We start from the raw sequence: 18,825 nt of genomic DNA on the forward strand, positions 1-18,825 counted from the left end.
ATTGAGATTGTCATCCGAAATTGGTGTTGGAGCCTCCTTTACAATGGTATTTTTTCTAAACACCATTTCAAAATGTGGATGTGCACTAAAATACGAAAGATTTCTATTCTTAACAACTGCGTTCGAGATTATGTAAGACTTGTGCAGGGAGAAACAGCCATCAAAATGTGGTAGGTCGTCTTTAAATATTACGACCCCAATACGATCACCCTGCAACCATTTTTAAGGTAAGTTGGTCGTCAAATGGTATATTTGTATATGTTAGAATTTTTAATGTTGCCTTACTCACCTGTTCGTCCATCATAATTATTTTTTTCAGCTTTGTAATGAAGTCTGTCCCGCAGCTTATCTCACTCCCAACCCGTAAAGCCTTCAGTTTAAGTGTTCCACAGTTCTGCGTCACATGTAAGTCCCTTATGTGAAGCATAGAAGCAAGAGACATGGTTGGTTCCTTTTTCTGTATTGTAAAGAAACAAATGTTATGTTGGAAATAACGTTTAAATATGTAGCATAAAAAAAATATGTAAACGAAGACATATTTGTAGGAAGTTGATTCAATCAATTTGTTTCCTAGGATATGTACGTACTTGATAAACAAAATCAAACTTAGTGCCTACTCTTTGTGTTATATGGATATGTTCGGTATGGAAATTGAATTATAGAGTGAATATATATGCATGGAGTACAATTTGTAGACATATGCAGTTGTTACTAATTAAATGGAATTTATTTTGTAATTATGACCTCAATTTTTCTTCATGTCATTTTTATTACAATAGAGAAGCAATGACTCTTTGTATACTATTGTTTAATTTCTTCAATTTAAGACTTGTTGGAAGTTTTTTTTGGCATGTTACAAATAATGAGATGAAAAATAATTATTTATAAATAGTACATTTTTATAAATATTAATTAAATACTAATTAAATGGGCTTTATTTTGTAATTATGACCTCATATTTTTCATGTCGTTTTTATTACAATAGAGAAGCAATGACTCTTTGTATACTATTGTTTCTTCAATTTAATACTTGTTGGCAGTTTTTTTTTTTTGGCATGTTACAAATAATGAGATGGAAAATAATTATTTATAAATAATACATATTTATAATATTACTGAAATAATTAATAGTCCATTACAAAATATTATATTATATTATATAATTAAATAATTGCAAATATATAATATTTGAGGGGCAATTGGAGTAATAGTTCTTAATAATAAACAAATAATTTTAATTGATTATTCAAGTAATTATACTACACGAACATCTTCTTCTATTTAATACGGTACATCCATTTCTATTCTCCCGGCTTTATTATTATTATTTCTATCAGTTTGTAACTGAAAATTTCATTAGTCTTGTCATTTAAGTCTCCCTAATCTATTATCATAATGAGGGTGTAATCCATATTTTATGAAGCTTTAAACTAATGAAGAAATCAAATATTTTGCTGAAGTTTAACGTAAATGGATGAGTTAAAACTTTAGTAACACTTAATAAGTTAATATTGCATTAATGATTATCCTAATTATTATGTATTAATAACTTAATTGGTTAATGGGAGGTAAAATAAATTTTTTTTTTTAATAATTTTATTAATAGTAGTTCTGGATCTTTTTATTATGGATATACATTATTGTTAGTGTAATGTCTAATTACCATATTATCCATCAAAACAACTATTGGCCAAAGGGTAATATTGGACACACAAAAAAGGGAAGAAACCATCACCAATTATTCATACTTTTATAGTTAGTATAGAAGTATAGATAGATATAGATTGGAGGTTATTTATATTCTATTAATTTATTTAATTGATCATCGGTTTTGCTGCTAACTCTATATTTCTACTTTTCAAATAGACTTAGTTCCTGATTAGGCAAGGCGAATTAATTTCAATTAAATAGCACTTTGTATTTCTCAAATATATATTGATTTTAGGAGTTAAATACAGTTTACACTCCTAACTCTTAATCTATACCCTCTGTAACACTTATTCCCTAAAGTATCATTTTTAATATTTACCCCTCAAGCTCAATTTAATTTGAATTTTAAATCCTAATACCTTAAAATTTTCTTTTTTATTTAAAATAATAATTAAAAGAATAATTAAATTATACAACTAAAAATATCTATTGAAAAAGACAATATTTTAAAATTTGAAAATATTATCTTGTACTGAATAGTACATATTTAATAAAATATATACCCTATGTAACACTTATTCCCTAAAGTATCATTTTTAATATTTACCCCTCAAGCTCAATTTAATTTGAATTTTAAATCCTAATACCTTAAAATTTTCTTTTTTATTTAAAATAATAATTAAAAGAATAATTAAATTATACAACTAAAAATATCTCTTGAAAAAGACAATATTTTAAAATTTGAAAATATTATCTTGTACTGAATAGTACATATTTAATAAAATAACATCTAATTGTTATTGGACCAATTAATCGAATATATTCATATCGATAAATTTTAAAAAATTAATACATAAATAATAGTAATCTTAAGTATTTAAATTTATTTTACTCCATAAATTTCTTAAAATATAATTTCATTCATTATTATAAAATATATATTACTTTTTTTTTCCAATAATTTAATTTTAATTAATGTTCATTTTGTGTCATACAATAATTATTAGATTGTTATATTTATTATGTTTTAATTTTAAAATATAAAATATTTGATGTTGAGGGGAGTAAGAGCAACTCCAATATTATGGATAAAAATTGAGTTATCAAATATTCATTTGATATTTAAGATAATATTTAATATTGATTTAAAATTCATCTACTCCAACCATGGTTATCAAATTAATTATCAATTGGAAGTTTATGAGTGATTTTATTTGTAATTGTCACATGTCACCTTGTGATTGAATGAATATGAGGTTATATTTTTTTATAACTCAATTTCCAGCAAATATATTTACATGTCATGAGGTGAATTTTCAAAATAGAAGGCTCATTTGATACCTCCATTGAAAGTTGTTAAGTGATTGAATACTTTATTTGATAACTCCATTAGAGTTGCTCTAAGTATTACAAATAATATTTCAAGAGGTAAATGTTACATAAGCTATACTTTAGGGGTGCAAAATGTATTTAGCCCTTGATTTTGCAAAACACCTGTCTGCGTTGATTTTTGATTTCCCTAAAAAAATTAATTGTAGCTACCAGAAAATATGAACGAATAACCATGTAAAAGAAATGGTACCTGCTATCAGGGGAAGATGGTCGGCCACAATTGAATGGTGACTGGTGAGCGTGTTTGTATGTGCTGAATACACTATAAAATTAGAATTTGTGCATTTTCTAACGACAATTAATTTTAGGAAAACTGGTAGTTGGTATGACAGCCAAGGTCAAAAAGAATAATTAATTAGCAAAAATTTGAAAAATTAGTAATTAATGCATTATCAGAATTCTCAAATGATAGATAAAATGGAAAGGAATTAGGGTGTTTTCTTTTTTTTTTTTCCACATTATTTGTGATTTTAGAGTTCCAATAAATCATTAATTGTATTATTATCAATTTTGCCCCTCATCTCTTACTTAGTTAATTAAAATATAATTAATGACAAGGGTATTTTAGTATTTTTCATAATATTATTATATATAACTTATGTTGCAAGTAATTTGATATCCTGGTCTTGCTCAAAGTACGCCATGTCGTTGAAATTCAAATGCACCCACGCCTCAATTCCGTCACCCTCTTTGTTACCCATAAGCTTTACGACATTCTCTCCGAGCATTGCTCCGATCGCTGCCCCGACAGGCTTCCCCCAACCGAAATCAAAGTCGTACAATCCAAACTTACTCCAATCCGTAAAGTACATAACATTCACCTCACTACTCGATGTTTTTCTCCCGACGTTCGCAAAAGTTTCCGTGATTGTACTATGTAGTTTCGCACGTTGAGAAAGTATTTGAGCACAACTAGTCACGGTCTTTTCGACAGAATCACCCATATTATCCGCCAATTCTTCAACCCCGAATATGTTCTTACAATCATCTTCGATATAGGTGAGTGAATATGTCGCAAAATTCCCACAAGAATACTTGTGCATCGGTGGGTTCGTTCTCCCACGCATGTTAACCGCTTGAACAATGAGGCAAGGTCTTGATTTTCCTCCGTGTTTGGCCCGATCCACACCCGTTAAGGCCTTGGCTATAACTGCACACACCACACGCACCCTCGAGTAATAACTATTTGGCCTTTGAATTAGTTTCGATCTCATGCTTGTTATTGCATCCTTGTTAAACGTGAACCTCTTCACAATAGGGCTAGGAGGATATGATGAGCGAGCCACGGACGGCCCGGATCTAGGCCCGTAGCCCGGAAACAACGTTGCCAAATCAAAACGCGGGCAAATGATCTTGATTTCGCCACCTGGATTTGGATGGCTGGCGTTTGACCAAGCGTTTATGAATATCCCTAAAGAATATGCATCGAAGATTCTGTGAGAAACACTGACGCCAATTGAAAGCCCACCGCACTTGAATGTTGTCACGTGAATAGACATGAGTGGATCCGTCGGAGATTCATCGATTTGGTGTATTTGACCCGATAGGAGATTATTGAGTTCCTCCATTCCCATTTTCGAGACGAGATCGTCGAAATCCACGTCATCATCAACAACTTGTGCTTCGACAAACTCTACGCCTTGATCACTGCAGTCGACGAAGCCATCATTCTTTATGTATCTTCCAGCAAGAGGGTAGAATTTCGGTAGGATTTCGGACAATGATTCTGCCAGCTGTAACAACTGGCTGCTATCGTTTTGTTTTCGATAATTCGATAATATTGGATAGTAAAACAAAACGGTTCTCGTATTCACCGGTGGCATAAGCTCATCTATGAATGAAATTTTGTATTTGTTAAGGTTTTGAGGAGTTGAGGTACTTGGTTTTATCAATTTCCTGCTAACTATTTTGATTTTCATGCTTACACATAGATATGAATATATGTTGGATATGTCGGTTTTTATACTATGGAGGCTATGTATATATCCTATAAATTTATTTATTCGGTAAATAGCACTTAACTCCTGGTTGGTTACAAGTTTTTGCAGATAACCCCTGAGTTCGTAATATAAGTTTATAATCCTTCTTGTGATTAATAGGGTAGTTTCCGTTAGTTTTGCGTCAAAATTAACTGCGCATGTCAATTATAACCCGACCCCTTGTGCTTGCATTTATTCTTTTTGAGATTTGGCAGCACAGTTAATTACGACGGAAAAATTAACAAACACTAGTACTTCTATATATCAACTATAAGAGAATTATGAGCTGATATTACGAGCACATAAATTGGAAGAAGAAAAAAAAGTAAACGAGAGAAAAATGTGGAATGCTATTAGGGGGCAAGTGTGATATCTATACATGACTTTATGTAGCTTTATAGTTACTGCCTAACACATTGCATAATTTATTTCAACTCTTTTATTACCTAATTACTCCCTATAATTTTTCTAGTGGATATTCATTAATGATGCAGATTGAACTAAAAAAAAGACCAAAAAAAAAAAAAAAAGACAAAAAAAATAAAAGTGTATTGATGAGAACCTTCAACACATTAGGGTATACTATGATGGATCAACATCATTTTTCAATATTAGTGAAACCCTTCTTGATTATTTAGTTAAATTAATATTTATCTAAGGGTAAATAGTACTTGACTCCCATGTTGTTAAATAGCTCTTTTGCAGATGACATTTTTGTGTTCGCAATATCAGCACATAAACCCCTTGTGGTTTAGGGGATAGTTTCCGATAGTTTTTCCGTCTAACTTAACGGTCTGTGTTAAAATTTAATGTATTCTTTTACAGATGACCCCATTGTGCTTACATTTTCCCTTTCATTTTTGCAGATAAATCCTTGAAGTTTGACACGGATGGTTAAGTTTGACGAAAAACTAACGAAAGCTACCACCTAAACCATGCACAAGGGGGTTATGTGCTAATATTACGAGCACAAGAGGGTCATCTGCAAAAACTTGTAACCACGGGAGGGTTTTAAATGCTATTTACCCTTTGTATAATTACTAGATGCTGTACTTGTATTACTCCTAATTGATAGATTTTATAATCATAAAATCATAGCCAAAATTTTTGAACTGTCGTTCTCTCATCGACTTTTCTCTCCATCACTTCTTCTCTTCTTTCTCGAATTGGGAATCTGACGCCAGCGGTAAAGGAGATCTGGACGAATGTGGATAATGGAAGGGAATGGAGATGAAATTATATTCGTTTTTGTTTTGTAACTGATTGATTTTTTAAATTAAAAGTTCTCACGTTGTTGTCTTGATTCAATTTTTAAATAGCATTTGATTTCGAATTATTGTGTCGTGTTGAAGATTCGAGGACGAGAAGGTATATCGAAGAAGATGGTGTTTTTATAGTTGTATTCTCTTGAATTTATAGCAGTCTTAATAGAATTCCTTTTTTCTACCCCGGTTTTATGGTGGACGAACTTAGTTGGCAAATCGAGACCACAAACCTACCATCGAAAAAGATTGTACCACAATATTTAAGTGATTTGTCTGCATCATAGTAAACAAATGTATTATAGTAAACAGAGAATAACATTTATAGTTATTGTTTTATCTTACTGTGTCAACACACCCGACATGTGTTAAATCGAACAAACTGAAATAATTATTTTTTTAATATAGATTGTAAGGACAAAGTTTATAAAAGAAACAAAATGCATATGGTGAATTAGATTATTTGAAACAAGTATTGAGATACACCGACCAACATTTTTATGTCAAAAAATATGTACTTTTCATATATATTAAATAATAATATTTCATAAAATCTGGTACTATTAAAATAAGAAAGTCTAAAGGCAGTATTGTACACATGAATTTAAATAATAAAGTAACACAAAAAATGAACCCCATCATTCAAATCACATCCAATTTGGCCAAACAAGTTGGAATCAAAACTAGCATCTTCAAGCTAAATGAGCCATTTAAACCCAAAATTTAAAATTTATCAAAAAAAAATCACCTTTTTGAATAACGACATATTGACAAACGATTAGTGCCTTTAGGACTCGAAAGTCGAATCAATCGAGATAAAAAAGAGTAACAATCTTTCGCATATTCTTAGCTTCTTGACAGGTTTCCATGAGCAATCTACTGTCGTGAAACGCGAAACAAATAACCTGTTGTACTTGTGAGATTATGTCCATGTTACACAACCTGCAGTTTAACCATACGCAATATTAAATACCGTCTTAATTTTCAATCAAAATAAACATTTACAAGGGCCAAAATACGAATACCTCTTTTAGGTAAGGCTAAAATACGAAGGGAAAAAAAATTAGTCTTGTTAGCATAGTTACATTTTTCAAGGGTAATTTAGTAATTTCACGGTTTACATTAAAATTTAGGTAAATTACAAACACCCCCCTGAGGTATGGTCAAATTACAAAAATCCCCCTCTTGTTTGGATAATTACATCTACCCCCCTCAACTATGATTTTTTCTTACACCTCCACCCTTATTGTGCCAAATTCAACATAATCATCTAGATTCCGTGGAATGTGCTCTAGTTTGTACTCGTTTTGTGTAAAAATACAGTTTCCGATGCACCACAAACTGATATATACAAGCTAAAAATCGCATATTATGATCATTTTGCTTCATAATGTAGAGTTTGAATGGGATAAAACGGGTACACAAGTGATAATATTCCATATAATCTCGAAGATTCCACTAAATTTGAGGAGTTGAGGGGGTGGTTGTAATTATCCAAACAAGAGGGGTGTTTTTGTAATTTGACCATACCTCAGGGGGGTGTATGTAATTTACCCTTAAAATTTTGATATATAGTTAGTTTGAGAGGTTAAATGTAATTTTACAAAGTAAAGGGGGATTTTTGTAATCTAAGCATATACTTTAGGGGATCATTTAAAACTTAAATTTTCTATTTTTTTTTTCTCTTCAGGGGCAATATAGGCATTTTATTGGTCGTGTTAAATCTTTTTATGGCTGTGATTTCGCAAACAAGATGGATCATTTCATAATTTTGATTTGTTATCGTCGGGAATTTCTATTTTGAGATATGATACGTTCGACTAAAGATCAACTTGATTTAAAATTAGTCACTCCACTTTAGATATATTGTTTCTAAAAAAATTGCTAAATTCAACACCAGAAATTACGAACGAATAACCATGTAAAAGAAATGGTACCTGCTGGCTTCTATCAGAGGAAGATGGTCGTTGTAAGGCTTCTCGACAACATTCTTTACCTGTCAAAAAAATTAATAATAATAAAATAAAATAAAAATTCGAAAATTTAACATTCAAAGATATAAAGATCCAATTTTATTTTTATTTTTACCTTAGAGAGCAATTCTTGACTCTCGGGTGGTTGCTTCTTCAAACTTTGAGGCAAAATAACAGTAAGAAGCTCGGGTTTTTCAGCACGAAGAGCTCCTCTTATAACAGCTGCGTTAGTACCTGATGCTCCTGAGGTGAATAAATGGTTTTTCTACAAATAAATCAAAAGGGTGGGCCCGTATTAAGAATCATCAAGGAACTTATTTATTTATTATTTTAATTAAATAAATAAATAAAAAACGTACGGTTATGACCAGTGCATAGCTGAGAATCTCGATGAGTTCTTGATGCATGAACCCCATATTTCGTGTCCCGAAAAAGCCAATTGTTCTCGGACCTTGTTGTTGAATTGCTAGTAACTCCTGAAAAAGGCAACAACGGTTAAATATTTTGAGTATCGAGATATTTAATATTTACGAACGATTATTATACACAAACAATATCAAGAATCACAAAAGCAGTGATATTTATTATAGACGAGATCAAGAATCAAACTCGATAACCCCAGTACCAGAATTTGAGTATAAAATTGAAATTTGCGAAAGGGAAATAATTCACAAAGTAAAAAAGTTTAACAAAAATGACGAGAATATGTGAAAATGCACCTTAATGTTTTTATTATTTATTTTTGAGCCAATCTATAATTTTTGTGTTAAAGTTTAATAGCTGTATTCACGACTCGTATATTATTGATATATTAAGAATAAGACTTTATGTTTATATTGTCGATCATGTTATAGGTCATTATCATGATTGCATGATTTACAAATAAGATCGAGAAAACATGCGTCTCTTCCCAATTAGGAAAAAAGAAAGCTCGAAACTAAGAGATGAGGCATTTAAAAATACAATATTTTTACGTTTATCGCAGTGGTTTAAAGTTTCCATAGCAGAACAACTTCAGTTAATTAGTAGGAAATAATACCGATTGGCGTCTAAATTACAGTATTCCTAAAAACAGCTCCAATATGCAATAGAATTGAAATTCAAAGTCTTTAATTTATTGCAGATACCAAATAATTAAAAATTAACGGAGAATCAAGAATTAGATAAGAGCATGATTGTCAAAACCTGGAGGTAATCCACATCAGCACTCGGTTTATATTCGGAGACCAAAACGGAATTAGATCCTTCGACGAGAGACTGGGCTTGAGTTGGAATCTTTGTGGAAACTTCATCACCGGACCCGAACATTTGGATCTCGTGTTTTTTATCTTCATCGATCGAGTTATCTATTCTTTGACGTCTTGTTGTGCTCTCATATCCAGAAGGCAACTATACCAGCACACAGAAAACAAGACGCCCCTGATAGTAAATCATTAGTGAAAACCAACTGATCCGTCGAAAAATATATGATTAAGACAAGTTAGTCGTCAAATGCAATTTTGGCACATTACAGAGTAAAACAAGCTTCTCGTATGAAATGAGTGCGCTATTGGTGCCGTTGACTATTCGTCTATTTCTTTCTATTATCTACTACGCATGTATGAAGTTGTCGAAGAAATTTGCATACGTTAATATAGAAAGTAGTCAGCATCTAAAGCTAAATGTTTATTCTATTTATGCCGACCTTCTGTAAAATTTTCAAATAGAATTTTATCGTTCTAGAAGGTCGATTCTAATCCTTATGGATTTTCAAGCATCATACAGAAGATACGTCTTTTCTCGACACATGTTTTCTCTTAAGCTGTCTCGTGTAGATTTGTTGGATGAAAACCCGATATAAATGTAATCTGAATTAATATATGAATATCAATCAGTAACATATTAACACTCAAGTCTTTACATGGCGCGTAACACACGAACACACACATACACATATAAATACGTGTACAAATCAAAGTAACAATTTCCCTTTTGTGAAGAACAAAAACCAACATCATCTACTACTCCCGACTCATTATAATTCCAAAATCGATTTAATTTTACGGAATCTTGTAATGTTCTAATCAAGTTGCTCGTTTCAACCGGGGAAACTACTAGTACGCCAAGAAAAGCTTCGTCATTTGCTTAATCAACTGCAATGGATACACAAAAATGCACATTCGACACCGAAAAACCGTAAATCAAGGAAATTCATGTAATGCGAACAAATGTCGATTGTGGCAAAACCGAGAAATCGTGGGATGCACCGTGATCTATACTTTCTACGGCGAAGCCCATAACTAGATTTGCAGCACACTAGGTCAAAATATATAATCTGTTCTTCTCTTGATTAAATAAATTTCTAAAATCTGAGCAAAATAACAAAGACAGAGCAAATCAATGGAACCCCATAACCCAGAATTTAATGAAAATAAACCCAATTGAAAAAACAATAGAATAATAAATTTAAAAAAAAAAAAAAAAAAAAAGGAAAAAATTACCTTATTTTTCTGGAAAGAACAGTTGGACAGAGGGGCAAATCGTCTACGGCTGAAGGAAGAAAAATAAATGGGATCGAAACGACTAAACCTACTGCCACTAACAGTAGGAGGGGGAACCGTAGAGAAATGGGGAAGAGGCGAGGTCATTTTGCTGCCTCGTTTTTTTTTTTTTTTTTTTTTTTTGAGAATGAAATTAAAATTAATTAATATGAATATTTGATGTAATTTATGAAAACTGATGATAACAGTAGGGGTGAAGGAAAGAGTAATGGTGGTCAATTTGGTTGGCTCACAGTTCTTGAGCTTCTGCCATCCTTTCTGTAAAGCCCCTTTTAGAGAGAGAAGATATAGAGAGAGAAAGTGAGAGAGAGCAGATGTATGATTATAATGAAAAGGGCATATCCTTTTCTTTTTTTCATTTCTTCCTTTTCTGCCCTTTGTGTTTTATTTTAATGATTTTTTAAATAAAATAAAATAAAAGAATATTTGAATTTTTCTATTTTTATGAGAGAATATTGACTTTTCATCAACACTAATGAATATATTTAACATATTTTTTACATAACAAAAAGCAATAACTGATTTTTACCAATAATTAGTATGCATAAAAATAATTTATTAGTTTATTGATAATATTTCAATACAGACAATGCCAAATAATGATAATGAATATAATTATTCTACAAAAAAAAATCAATATAATAGAGTATAATCTACTACTACCATTCATCAGCAAGTTTTTGGCAAACAAAATTCAAGCTTATAAGCTGTTAAAAAAAACTTATAAGATGTTTAAGAGTTTATAAGTTCTTCTAAAGTGTTGTAATTTTTTTTTTAAAAAATCTTAAAAATTTTTACAAATAAAGTTGAAGAACAAATAAGATTTTATTTTTTTAAAGTACATATATCCCACATTTTTATATAAAATCTTATAATAAATAAAAATAGCTTATAAGAACATTATTCAAAAACTTTAAAATTAATCCTAAATATAAGACGTAACAAGTTATAAACTTGTAAAACAACTTATCAAATATAAGAAGTTACCGGCTCTTTAAAATAAGCTTAACCAAACTGAGCGTTAGTCTGATAATAGTGAAAGAATAAATAAAGAAATCACTCCCAACAAAACATCTAATAAATCTGGACTAGCAGAGAGTCCCAATGACAAATAAAAGTGTACCAAAGTATAGTAGGGGCAACATTTTGAACCAAGAATGGAAATTTTGAGGAAAGATGAAATTTATTATTACAACAATTAATAAATGTGTCGTCTACAAACACAACATTAGATGATCGTCCATTTCCATTCCGATACTGTGTAGAGAATTAAATGTCCCATCTTTTCTTGATTCGGAACATCACAGCCGTCGATTTTACGTCATCTTGAGGAACTTGGACCATCAACTGCACTTTCATCTTCAATGGTGCTGTCTTCGCTTTCCCATCTTCGTCTCCAACCTGAAATATCCTCAATTAAATTCCACATTTTGTACAAAAAAATTATTTATTTGGTTCCGTTTTTTATTTATTTATTTTCCGCTGTACCAGTTGAAAGTGAAAATTGTGTAATAGCATCAGGCTGAAGTTTAGACAAGAGTAAACAAACTTCGACATTTTCTGAGGTTGCAATAACATTGAGGTGAGAGTTCGATAACAAATGCTGAAATGGCAACTGTCGTTTCAATTTTACGGGTAATGTAAGTTCAAGATTATATGTAACTTTCTCATTCAACCACCAATTTAGTTGATTCAAGTTGGAATAGAAAGCTAATTTAAAGGGCTGCAACTTCGATATTTTGAATTTTCTCAGATTTCGACTGTAAGATGGTAAAAATATATAGCTGATTCAAGTCGAATTACAAAGTCAACTCAAAAGACTATAAATTTGGTGCTTTAAGTTTTACCAAATTCGGACTGAAAAAAGAGTCAAAATTATATTTGAAGTCTGAACAGTACCAGTAGAATAGAAACAAAACTTAAAGCACCAAATTTATATAAGGGCGTTGGCCCCCCAATTCCGTTTCTCAAACTTTCTATTTTATTTGAGATTTGTATATTTGGCCACGTTAAAACAAAATTACTGGCTAGTCAATTCAGATGTGAGATATATACTAAAAAGAAACATGAGAGCATATATAATATTGAAGCAAAATGCTAACAAAATTACTAACACTACCATTCTAACTCTCGATAAAATCGAAAAAAGAAAAAAAAAAGTTAAAGAAACTAACCCAGAGAGATGCCCAACCGAGTCGAACTTCAGAATCATAGCCTGCTTTGAACTTGTAGTCCTTACCCACTGTGTGTTTGTAGACGGCATTCCAATTGTTTGAATCGAAGTGGTATAAATAGCTGAACATATAAACCAAACAAATCGTAATAAATTGCTAGCAAAATGTACTAACAGATATCATATATTATCTCCAAAAGCCAAATAAATAATTAAATGAATAAGTAGAGATGGCAATAAGATGCTAAGTTGTTGATAATTGCAGCATCGAACTGTTGGATTAGATGCGCTTTTAGAGCATGAGTATGAAATTATGACTTATATTCAATCGGGTGGGAAAGTGGCCAAATAAACTCGATAACTTCACTAAAACACCTGTTTTTAGTGGAAATTACGCCAACCTTCCTCTAAATTAGATCTAATTACATCGAGACCCTTTGAAGCTTGAAAATACACAAACCACCATCTAAATTAGATCTAATTACATAACCCTCCGTTAAGGTTTAATTTTGTCCGGCACTTGATCCTAATTACTTTTTTTGTATTATGTAATAACGTACCTCAACTTGTCCGAATTACTGAATCTCCGCTTAAATGCACACGAAACTGCATTTGAAGGCATAGAAATGCTCGGAATGAACGTCATTTGCTCATCCTACATGTAAAAAATCCACACAAAAAGTCGACAATTTGGATTATAAGAAAAACATAAAAATTTCTCACTAACGAATATCCACATTTGCTAAAGAAACTACCTTGAATGCATATCTTAAATCCATATTTTCGTCGACGAATTTAGCAGTGTACAATCCATTCAGAATATGATATTTTAGAATCCCGCTCACTGATAAGGCTTTCTTCTGTTCCTCTTCTTCCGCCTCTTTCTCCTCCAATGATACTTCGCCAAGTGGAAACTTAAAAGTTGCTCTCGGCTGCAGCACCCAAGAAAAAAAAAATAGATAAAAAAAACAAAATTTGAAATAATTAAGGAATCTCAATCCCAAATAGTTCTTACCTTGCCAACAGACGGAACAAAGGATGACAATTCCAATTTGTAATCGGGGCTTGCAAGATCTGCGACCATTGCAACTTCTGCTTGTCGAGCCTAAAAATTTATATAAAGATAGTGTTAAGCAAACAAGCATGTAATTTTATGTTCAAATTTATTTGCCGGTAAAATATGCACACAGAAAGAAACAAACAGCCAACATTTAGCAACCAAACATTGGCAATTTCACACGAAAACATAAAATTCGTCACAGGAGAAGAAAAAGCAATATATAAATAGTAAAATATTCTACGGTTAAAAAACCAAGACGTGCTTCTAAAATGTTTCTTGTGGATGATTTGGGATATCTATGACCCAACATCTTCATCCTAGAACGGAAAATCGAACAAGGCAGAATCGAAGAAATCTCTGCTAAGCCTTGTAGATTAATGGTCGACCAGATGAACATTTCCTTGCATCGGGGAAATTGGTAATCACATAAACCCAATCCAAACATCCTCAAAATATTCCATCCAAAATTTGGATAAAGTTTTAATTTTTCATGTTATTTCTACAACTTAAATACTTCCACTAAGCTTATAAGTTGTTAAAAAGAGCTTATAAGATGTTCAAGAGCTTATAAGCTCTTCCAAAGTGTTTGGTATTTTTTCTAAAAAAGATCTTAAAAATTCTAAAATTAAGTTGCTGGAGAGTAAATAAGATTTTTTTTCAAAACTACCTCGAGCACACCTTTTTATTTAAGATCTTATAATGAGTACAAATTGCTTATAAGATCATTATCGAAACACTTATCAGCTCTTAAAACAACTTATCAGATGTAAGAGCTTATCAGTTGTTTAAAATAAGCTTAGCCAAACGGACCCTAAGTTATCTTGAATGGACTGAGTTTGATAAGAAACTTCAGTTTCTATCCAGCCATGGGCATGAACTAATCACACACACACACACACACACACACACACACACACACACACACACACACACACACACACACAGACACACACACATATGTATACATCCATTACCCAGAAAAATCAAATCGGAAAATCATAAAAGAAATGCAGGCTCATAAGCTCCTACACCAGAATTCATTTTTTTTATTTTTTTCAATTATCAAAATCCTAATTCACTAGTAAACTGAAACTTATCTCCAGATTAAAGCAGAAATCAAAAAGAATTAAACCTTGAATTGATGGGAAGCTTTGAAATTCAATCCAGGCGCGGCTTCAAACGAAGCCTTGAGCAGGGCGTCGCGCTCCTCGACATCGTAGTGCAGAGAGAAGAGCTTTGAAGTGAGCGAGACTTGTGGCTCCCACACTTCGCCATTGTTGTTGCTTGAAAATGACATCTTCAGCTTCGCTAAATCGTCCAATAATTTGCAGGACACCTTGTGGAGGAATACGGAGCTGTCGCTGTCGTACGCCGTCGTCACGCGGAACTTCGGCCGATCCATTCGGACAAAGTCACGGAATTGGCCGCCGGTTGTGGCGGTGGCGGTGGCCGGGACGGCGGTGGTAGGCTGGGGGGCGGATTTTGGTTCCGCCATTGTTTTACCTTTGTTTCTATTTTTTTAGTAGAAGAGACAAAATGTTGAATTTGGGAATTTTTCAGGCGGGGGTTCTTAGGCAATATTATTAAAACGGCAAATTGCACTTCGCCCCCTAACAAAATGTCATTGTTTCACTTTCCCCCCTTAAAATAGAAAAATGAGACTCTCCTACTTCGAAATATATAACTCGGTGCACTTTGCCTCAAATGTGTATTTTTGAGCTAATTTTTGTCGGATTTGAGTAAATTGAAAGGGTAATTTCATCTTTTATGGCTTCAAATGTCATTTAACCTTTCTTCACCCTACATTTCAATGATTACGAAGAACAAAGAACAAATTTTGTCGAATTTGAAAGAAAATTTCGTCTAATTTAGAAGCGAATTTCATCAATTTGGAAGAGAATTTTGTTAATTTGGGAACCTTAAGTAACTGTGAAATGAGGATTCTCAAGTGGAAGATGTAAAATGAGATATACAACCTTTATTCGGTGAGAATTAGACAGAAAATACATATTTGGGGCAAAGTGCACCAAGTTGTATATATTGAAGGGGGACAGTCTCGTTTTTTTTTATTTTGAGGGGAGAAATTGCATAACAGGCATTTTTAAGGGCATATTGTCCTTATTAAAATCTATAAATTTTGATAATTTGAGAAACGTCTCTCAATTTATTTTACTTCGATGTAAGGATAATAAATTTTTGTTTTGAGTAAAATTTCTCGCCCTGCAATTTTGCAAAAAATACACTCATGATTTGTCACTAAAAAGAATTATCAAAAAATCATCAATTAATCAACTAATTTAAATATATTGACTCGGTCATAAACTAGTTGACTCACTTGTAAATCAATTGAGTCAACTTATTTATAAGTATCGAAACGACAAGTTGATGCAGCCCTTTTGGCTAATAATAGGAAAATGGAGACGGTGTGGGCCTTAAACGAAGGGAGCCCAAAAGAGTCCACGAAAAACCGGCAAAAAAGAGTGCCGGGAAAATATTTCTCGGCGTTAGCATTTCGACGGTCAAATTAGTAGAGATAGTGGAGAATAATATGCGTAGAGAATAAAGTGAAGTGTTTATTTTGATACATCTTTCCTTGGTTCTCAAGACAGTATTTATACATGCCTCGGGAGTGTGGTGATGGGGTCCCCCTCTGGCTCCGGTCGTCTCACATGTGGGTGTGATATGATTACCCTGGTCGTCTCGCAGACGTACGCACCTTTTTCTTTGATGCCAAATGGATGCTTCATTCGCGTACCTTTGTTGGTGGGCTTTTGGGGCAAGCCGGCCCGTATCATGAGAGATAATTGACTGAAATCAGTTGACTTAATTAACTAACTAAAAGAAAACAAGACGGACTTAGTTCAAACGAAAATCTAAACCTAAACACTTTATTCAAAACCGAAAATTGCATGTCTTTAACCTTAAATTATATAACTCAAATTAGACACTCTAATGAGGAGTTTCTTTTTTCTAATTTCCCTTAGATTTTATGAATGTACTACAAAATATTCACTTGCCCCTTAATCAAAATTTGTAATAATTATAGCAAAATATTTCCCCGTATATTTTGAGCGATAACTTTCTTCTATTTCCATTATTTTACCGAATACTACTCTTACTATACCAGTGTTTGGTTTTTAGTATATGATCGCATTGGATAAATGTGTTCGGTTTAATTTATGAACATAATTCATTCGAGATATAAATTAATTTACTAATTTTGCATAAATTCCCATATATTGTAACAAAAAAACATGATAAGAGATTTTTATTCCAATAGGTATAGCCATTTGAGAGAAAGCTCCAAATTACTCCACTAAGTCACATGCAATGTAAGAAGTATCATCTATCAAATGAAATCTAATGCTGTAAAATTCAACTCTTAGTTGCACTAGTTTAGTATTTGGGCAGCATAACAACAACAAAAGTTATTACACTATAAAGTCAATTGAGAGTTGCAAACATTAAAAAGGTGAAATATTTATTATCTTTACACTTTTGACTCTTTAGAATGGTGGCTCGAGATTTTTTTTTTCTATATGTATTATTAATTTAAGAAAATTGAACTTTTTTAAATTTGAAATTTTCTTGATGGCCTTATATTTAAAAGTTGTGAATGAGGGGCAAAACTATAAATAATAAACGTGTAATCAGAGTAAAATGAGTACTAGCAATATGATTTTCCATATTAAGATAGAAACCTTAATTCAAGATGGCTTGAAAAATTAAGTTAAAATCAATAATATGAGTAAATTGGGATGATATTAGTACTACTACTACTACTACTACTAGTCTACTACTACTACTACTACTACCAATAATAATAATAATAATAATAATAATAATAATAATAATAATAATAATAATATATTAATATATTGCACGATCGCCGCTCATCCTCCTCTCGTACAATTTAGCTCGCTCGTAAAACTCAATAATCAAGTTATTTGTTTTCTCGGATAATAGTCACGCAATGTATATATATCCATAATTTCCATCGCGCGTGACATTAGCATAGGATGATATAGATTGTGCGACAAACTGAGGAATAAATTAAATCAATTTGCACCCATAGTTATGTCTAAGTTGTTACTTTTAAGGACGAGGATGGGGTTTGTTTTTACTTTTACAAATTAAATTTTCATATAATTTAGCTAGCTAGTAGAACCAATTTTCAATTAATGGTACAAGAAAATTAATTATTATAAGAAAAAAAAAATGAAAGGGAAAAGAAAGAAAAAAAGAAATATTGATTTGGTGGCTAAATTTTATTCACATACTTCGCCACCAAATGCTAACAAGGGTAATTAATTATAGTGGACTGTCACTTTTTTCAATAACGTACCAAGCCAGAATAATTATCAATTAATTTCCCATTAAAGTATTGCTATGTGTCTAATGAGTGGCATACGACAATTTATTATAAACTATGATGCATGGAAACTTCTATAAAATCGTGTTTCTATATTCTTGAAATGTTTCGGAAACTGAAACGCCATGGACAACAGTCATGAAATGTTCCGGCGCTGTTTTTGTAAATATTTAAAAGTTTTGAGGACGTTTCTGGTAATACTAACAGAATGGAAAAACGTTTGCACCAAAAAAAAATCCAAAATCAGTTTTAAATAAAGACTCGGAATCGCCTGCGCTTAATTTTTTTAAATCTTATGTCTCTTTTTACTAGTGGTGTTTTAATATTTTTTTTAAATGATAATTCCATACTAAAATAAATTGATATGTCTTGAAAATGTAATTTGTGGAATGATAATTCGGAATGGAACTTGTATATTATATGG

General features: G+C 31.8%; 4 protein-coding genes across 5 annotated transcripts in view; all 4 read right to left on the reverse strand.

Moving 5' to 3' along the window:
- LOC148769803 (uncharacterized) overlaps positions 1-441 on the reverse strand; it is a 5,831-nt gene extending 5,390 nt beyond the window's left edge. The window contains exons 1-2 of the mRNA XM_088820369.1: positions 290-441; positions 1-210 (exon numbers count right to left, since the gene is read on the reverse strand). The exon at positions 1-210 is cut by the window's left edge and continues 62 nt beyond it. Of these exons, the coding sequence (XP_088676495.1) occupies positions 1-210; positions 290-427 (348 nt within the window). The 5' untranslated portion in view covers positions 428-441. The remainder of the gene's footprint in view (positions 211-289) is intronic.
- A 3,105-nt stretch (positions 442-3,546) lies between these two features.
- Positions 3,547-4,967, reverse strand: LOC105961462 (pelargonidin 3-O-(6-caffeoylglucoside) 5-O-(6-O-malonylglucoside) 4'''-malonyltransferase). Its single transcript, XM_012985692.2, has one exon. The coding sequence runs from the start codon at positions 4,959-4,961 to the stop codon at positions 3,639-3,641; it is 1,323 nt and encodes a 440-aa protein (XP_012841146.2). The 5' UTR covers positions 4,962-4,967; the 3' UTR covers positions 3,547-3,638.
- A 1,859-nt stretch (positions 4,968-6,826) lies between these two features.
- Positions 6,827-11,166, reverse strand: LOC105961476 (hypothetical protein). 2 transcript variants are annotated; one of them, XM_012985707.2, is made up of 6 exons: positions 10,737-11,166; positions 9,442-9,645; positions 8,616-8,732; positions 8,372-8,521; positions 8,221-8,279; positions 6,827-7,225 (listed from the first exon to the last, which is right to left on the reverse strand). In XM_012985707.2, exons 1-6 carry the CDS (start codon positions 10,881-10,883, stop codon positions 7,090-7,092), a joined length of 813 nt encoding a protein of 270 aa, XP_012841161.2. In that variant the 5' UTR covers positions 10,884-11,166; the 3' UTR covers positions 6,827-7,089. The 2 variants fall into 2 exon arrangements, with proteins under 2 accessions (XP_012841161.2, XP_012841162.1); XM_012985708.2 differs by having other exon boundaries at positions 9,442-9,675; positions 10,737-11,116.
- Positions 11,167-11,840: 674 nt separating this feature from the next.
- On the reverse strand, positions 11,841-15,582 carry LOC105961474 (outer envelope pore protein 37, chloroplastic). The gene is made up of 6 exons (XM_088821043.1): positions 15,162-15,582; positions 13,985-14,074; positions 13,725-13,901; positions 13,530-13,624; positions 12,971-13,091; positions 11,841-12,197 (listed from the first exon to the last, which is right to left on the reverse strand). The coding sequence occupies exons 1-6, from the start codon at positions 15,522-15,524 to the stop codon at positions 12,066-12,068; spliced, it is 978 nt and encodes a 325-aa protein (XP_088677169.1). The 5' UTR covers positions 15,525-15,582; the 3' UTR covers positions 11,841-12,065.
- Positions 15,583-18,825: the final 3,243 nt, after the last annotated feature.

The sequence above is a fragment of the Erythranthe guttata genome, chromosome 7 (assembly GCF_056151865.1).
Source record: "Erythranthe guttata isolate IM_541 chromosome 7, IM_541, whole genome shotgun sequence".
Taxonomy (NCBI): domain Eukaryota; kingdom Viridiplantae; phylum Streptophyta; class Magnoliopsida; order Lamiales; family Phrymaceae; genus Erythranthe; species Erythranthe guttata.

What these genes read in the sequence shown, in the direction of transcription:
- LOC105961474 (XM_088821043.1), bottom strand. Translation starts at nt 15,524, where the DNA reads ATGGCGGAACCAAAATCCGCCCCCCAGCCTACCACCGCCGTCCCGGCC. An exon ending in TTGTTCCGTCTGTTGGCAAG is followed by an intron (nt 13,902 to 13,984) that starts GTAAGAACTATT and finishes TGGGTGCTGCAG; the next exon opens with CCGAGAGCAACTTTTAAGTT. An exon ending in TCGGTTGGGCATCTCTCTGG is followed by an intron (nt 12,198 to 12,970) that starts GTTAGTTTCTTT and finishes AGGATATTTCAG; the next exon opens with GTTGGAGACGAAGATGGGAA.
- LOC105961476 (XM_012985707.2), bottom strand. Translation starts at nt 10,883, where the DNA reads ATGACCTCGCCTCTTCCCCATTTCTCTACGGTTCCCCCTCCTACTGTT. An exon ending in GCTATGCACTGGTCATAACC is followed by an intron (nt 8,522 to 8,615) that starts GTACGTTTTTTA and finishes ATTTATTTGTAG; the next exon opens with AAAAACCATTTATTCACCTC. An exon ending in GTCAAGAATTGCTCTCTAAG is followed by an intron (nt 8,280 to 8,371) that starts GTAAAAATAAAA and finishes TTTTTTTGACAG; the next exon opens with GTAAAGAATGTTGTCGAGAA.
- LOC105961462 (XM_012985692.2), bottom strand. Translation starts at nt 4,961, where the DNA reads ATGAAAATCAAAATAGTTAGCAGGAAATTGATAAAACCAAGTACCTCA.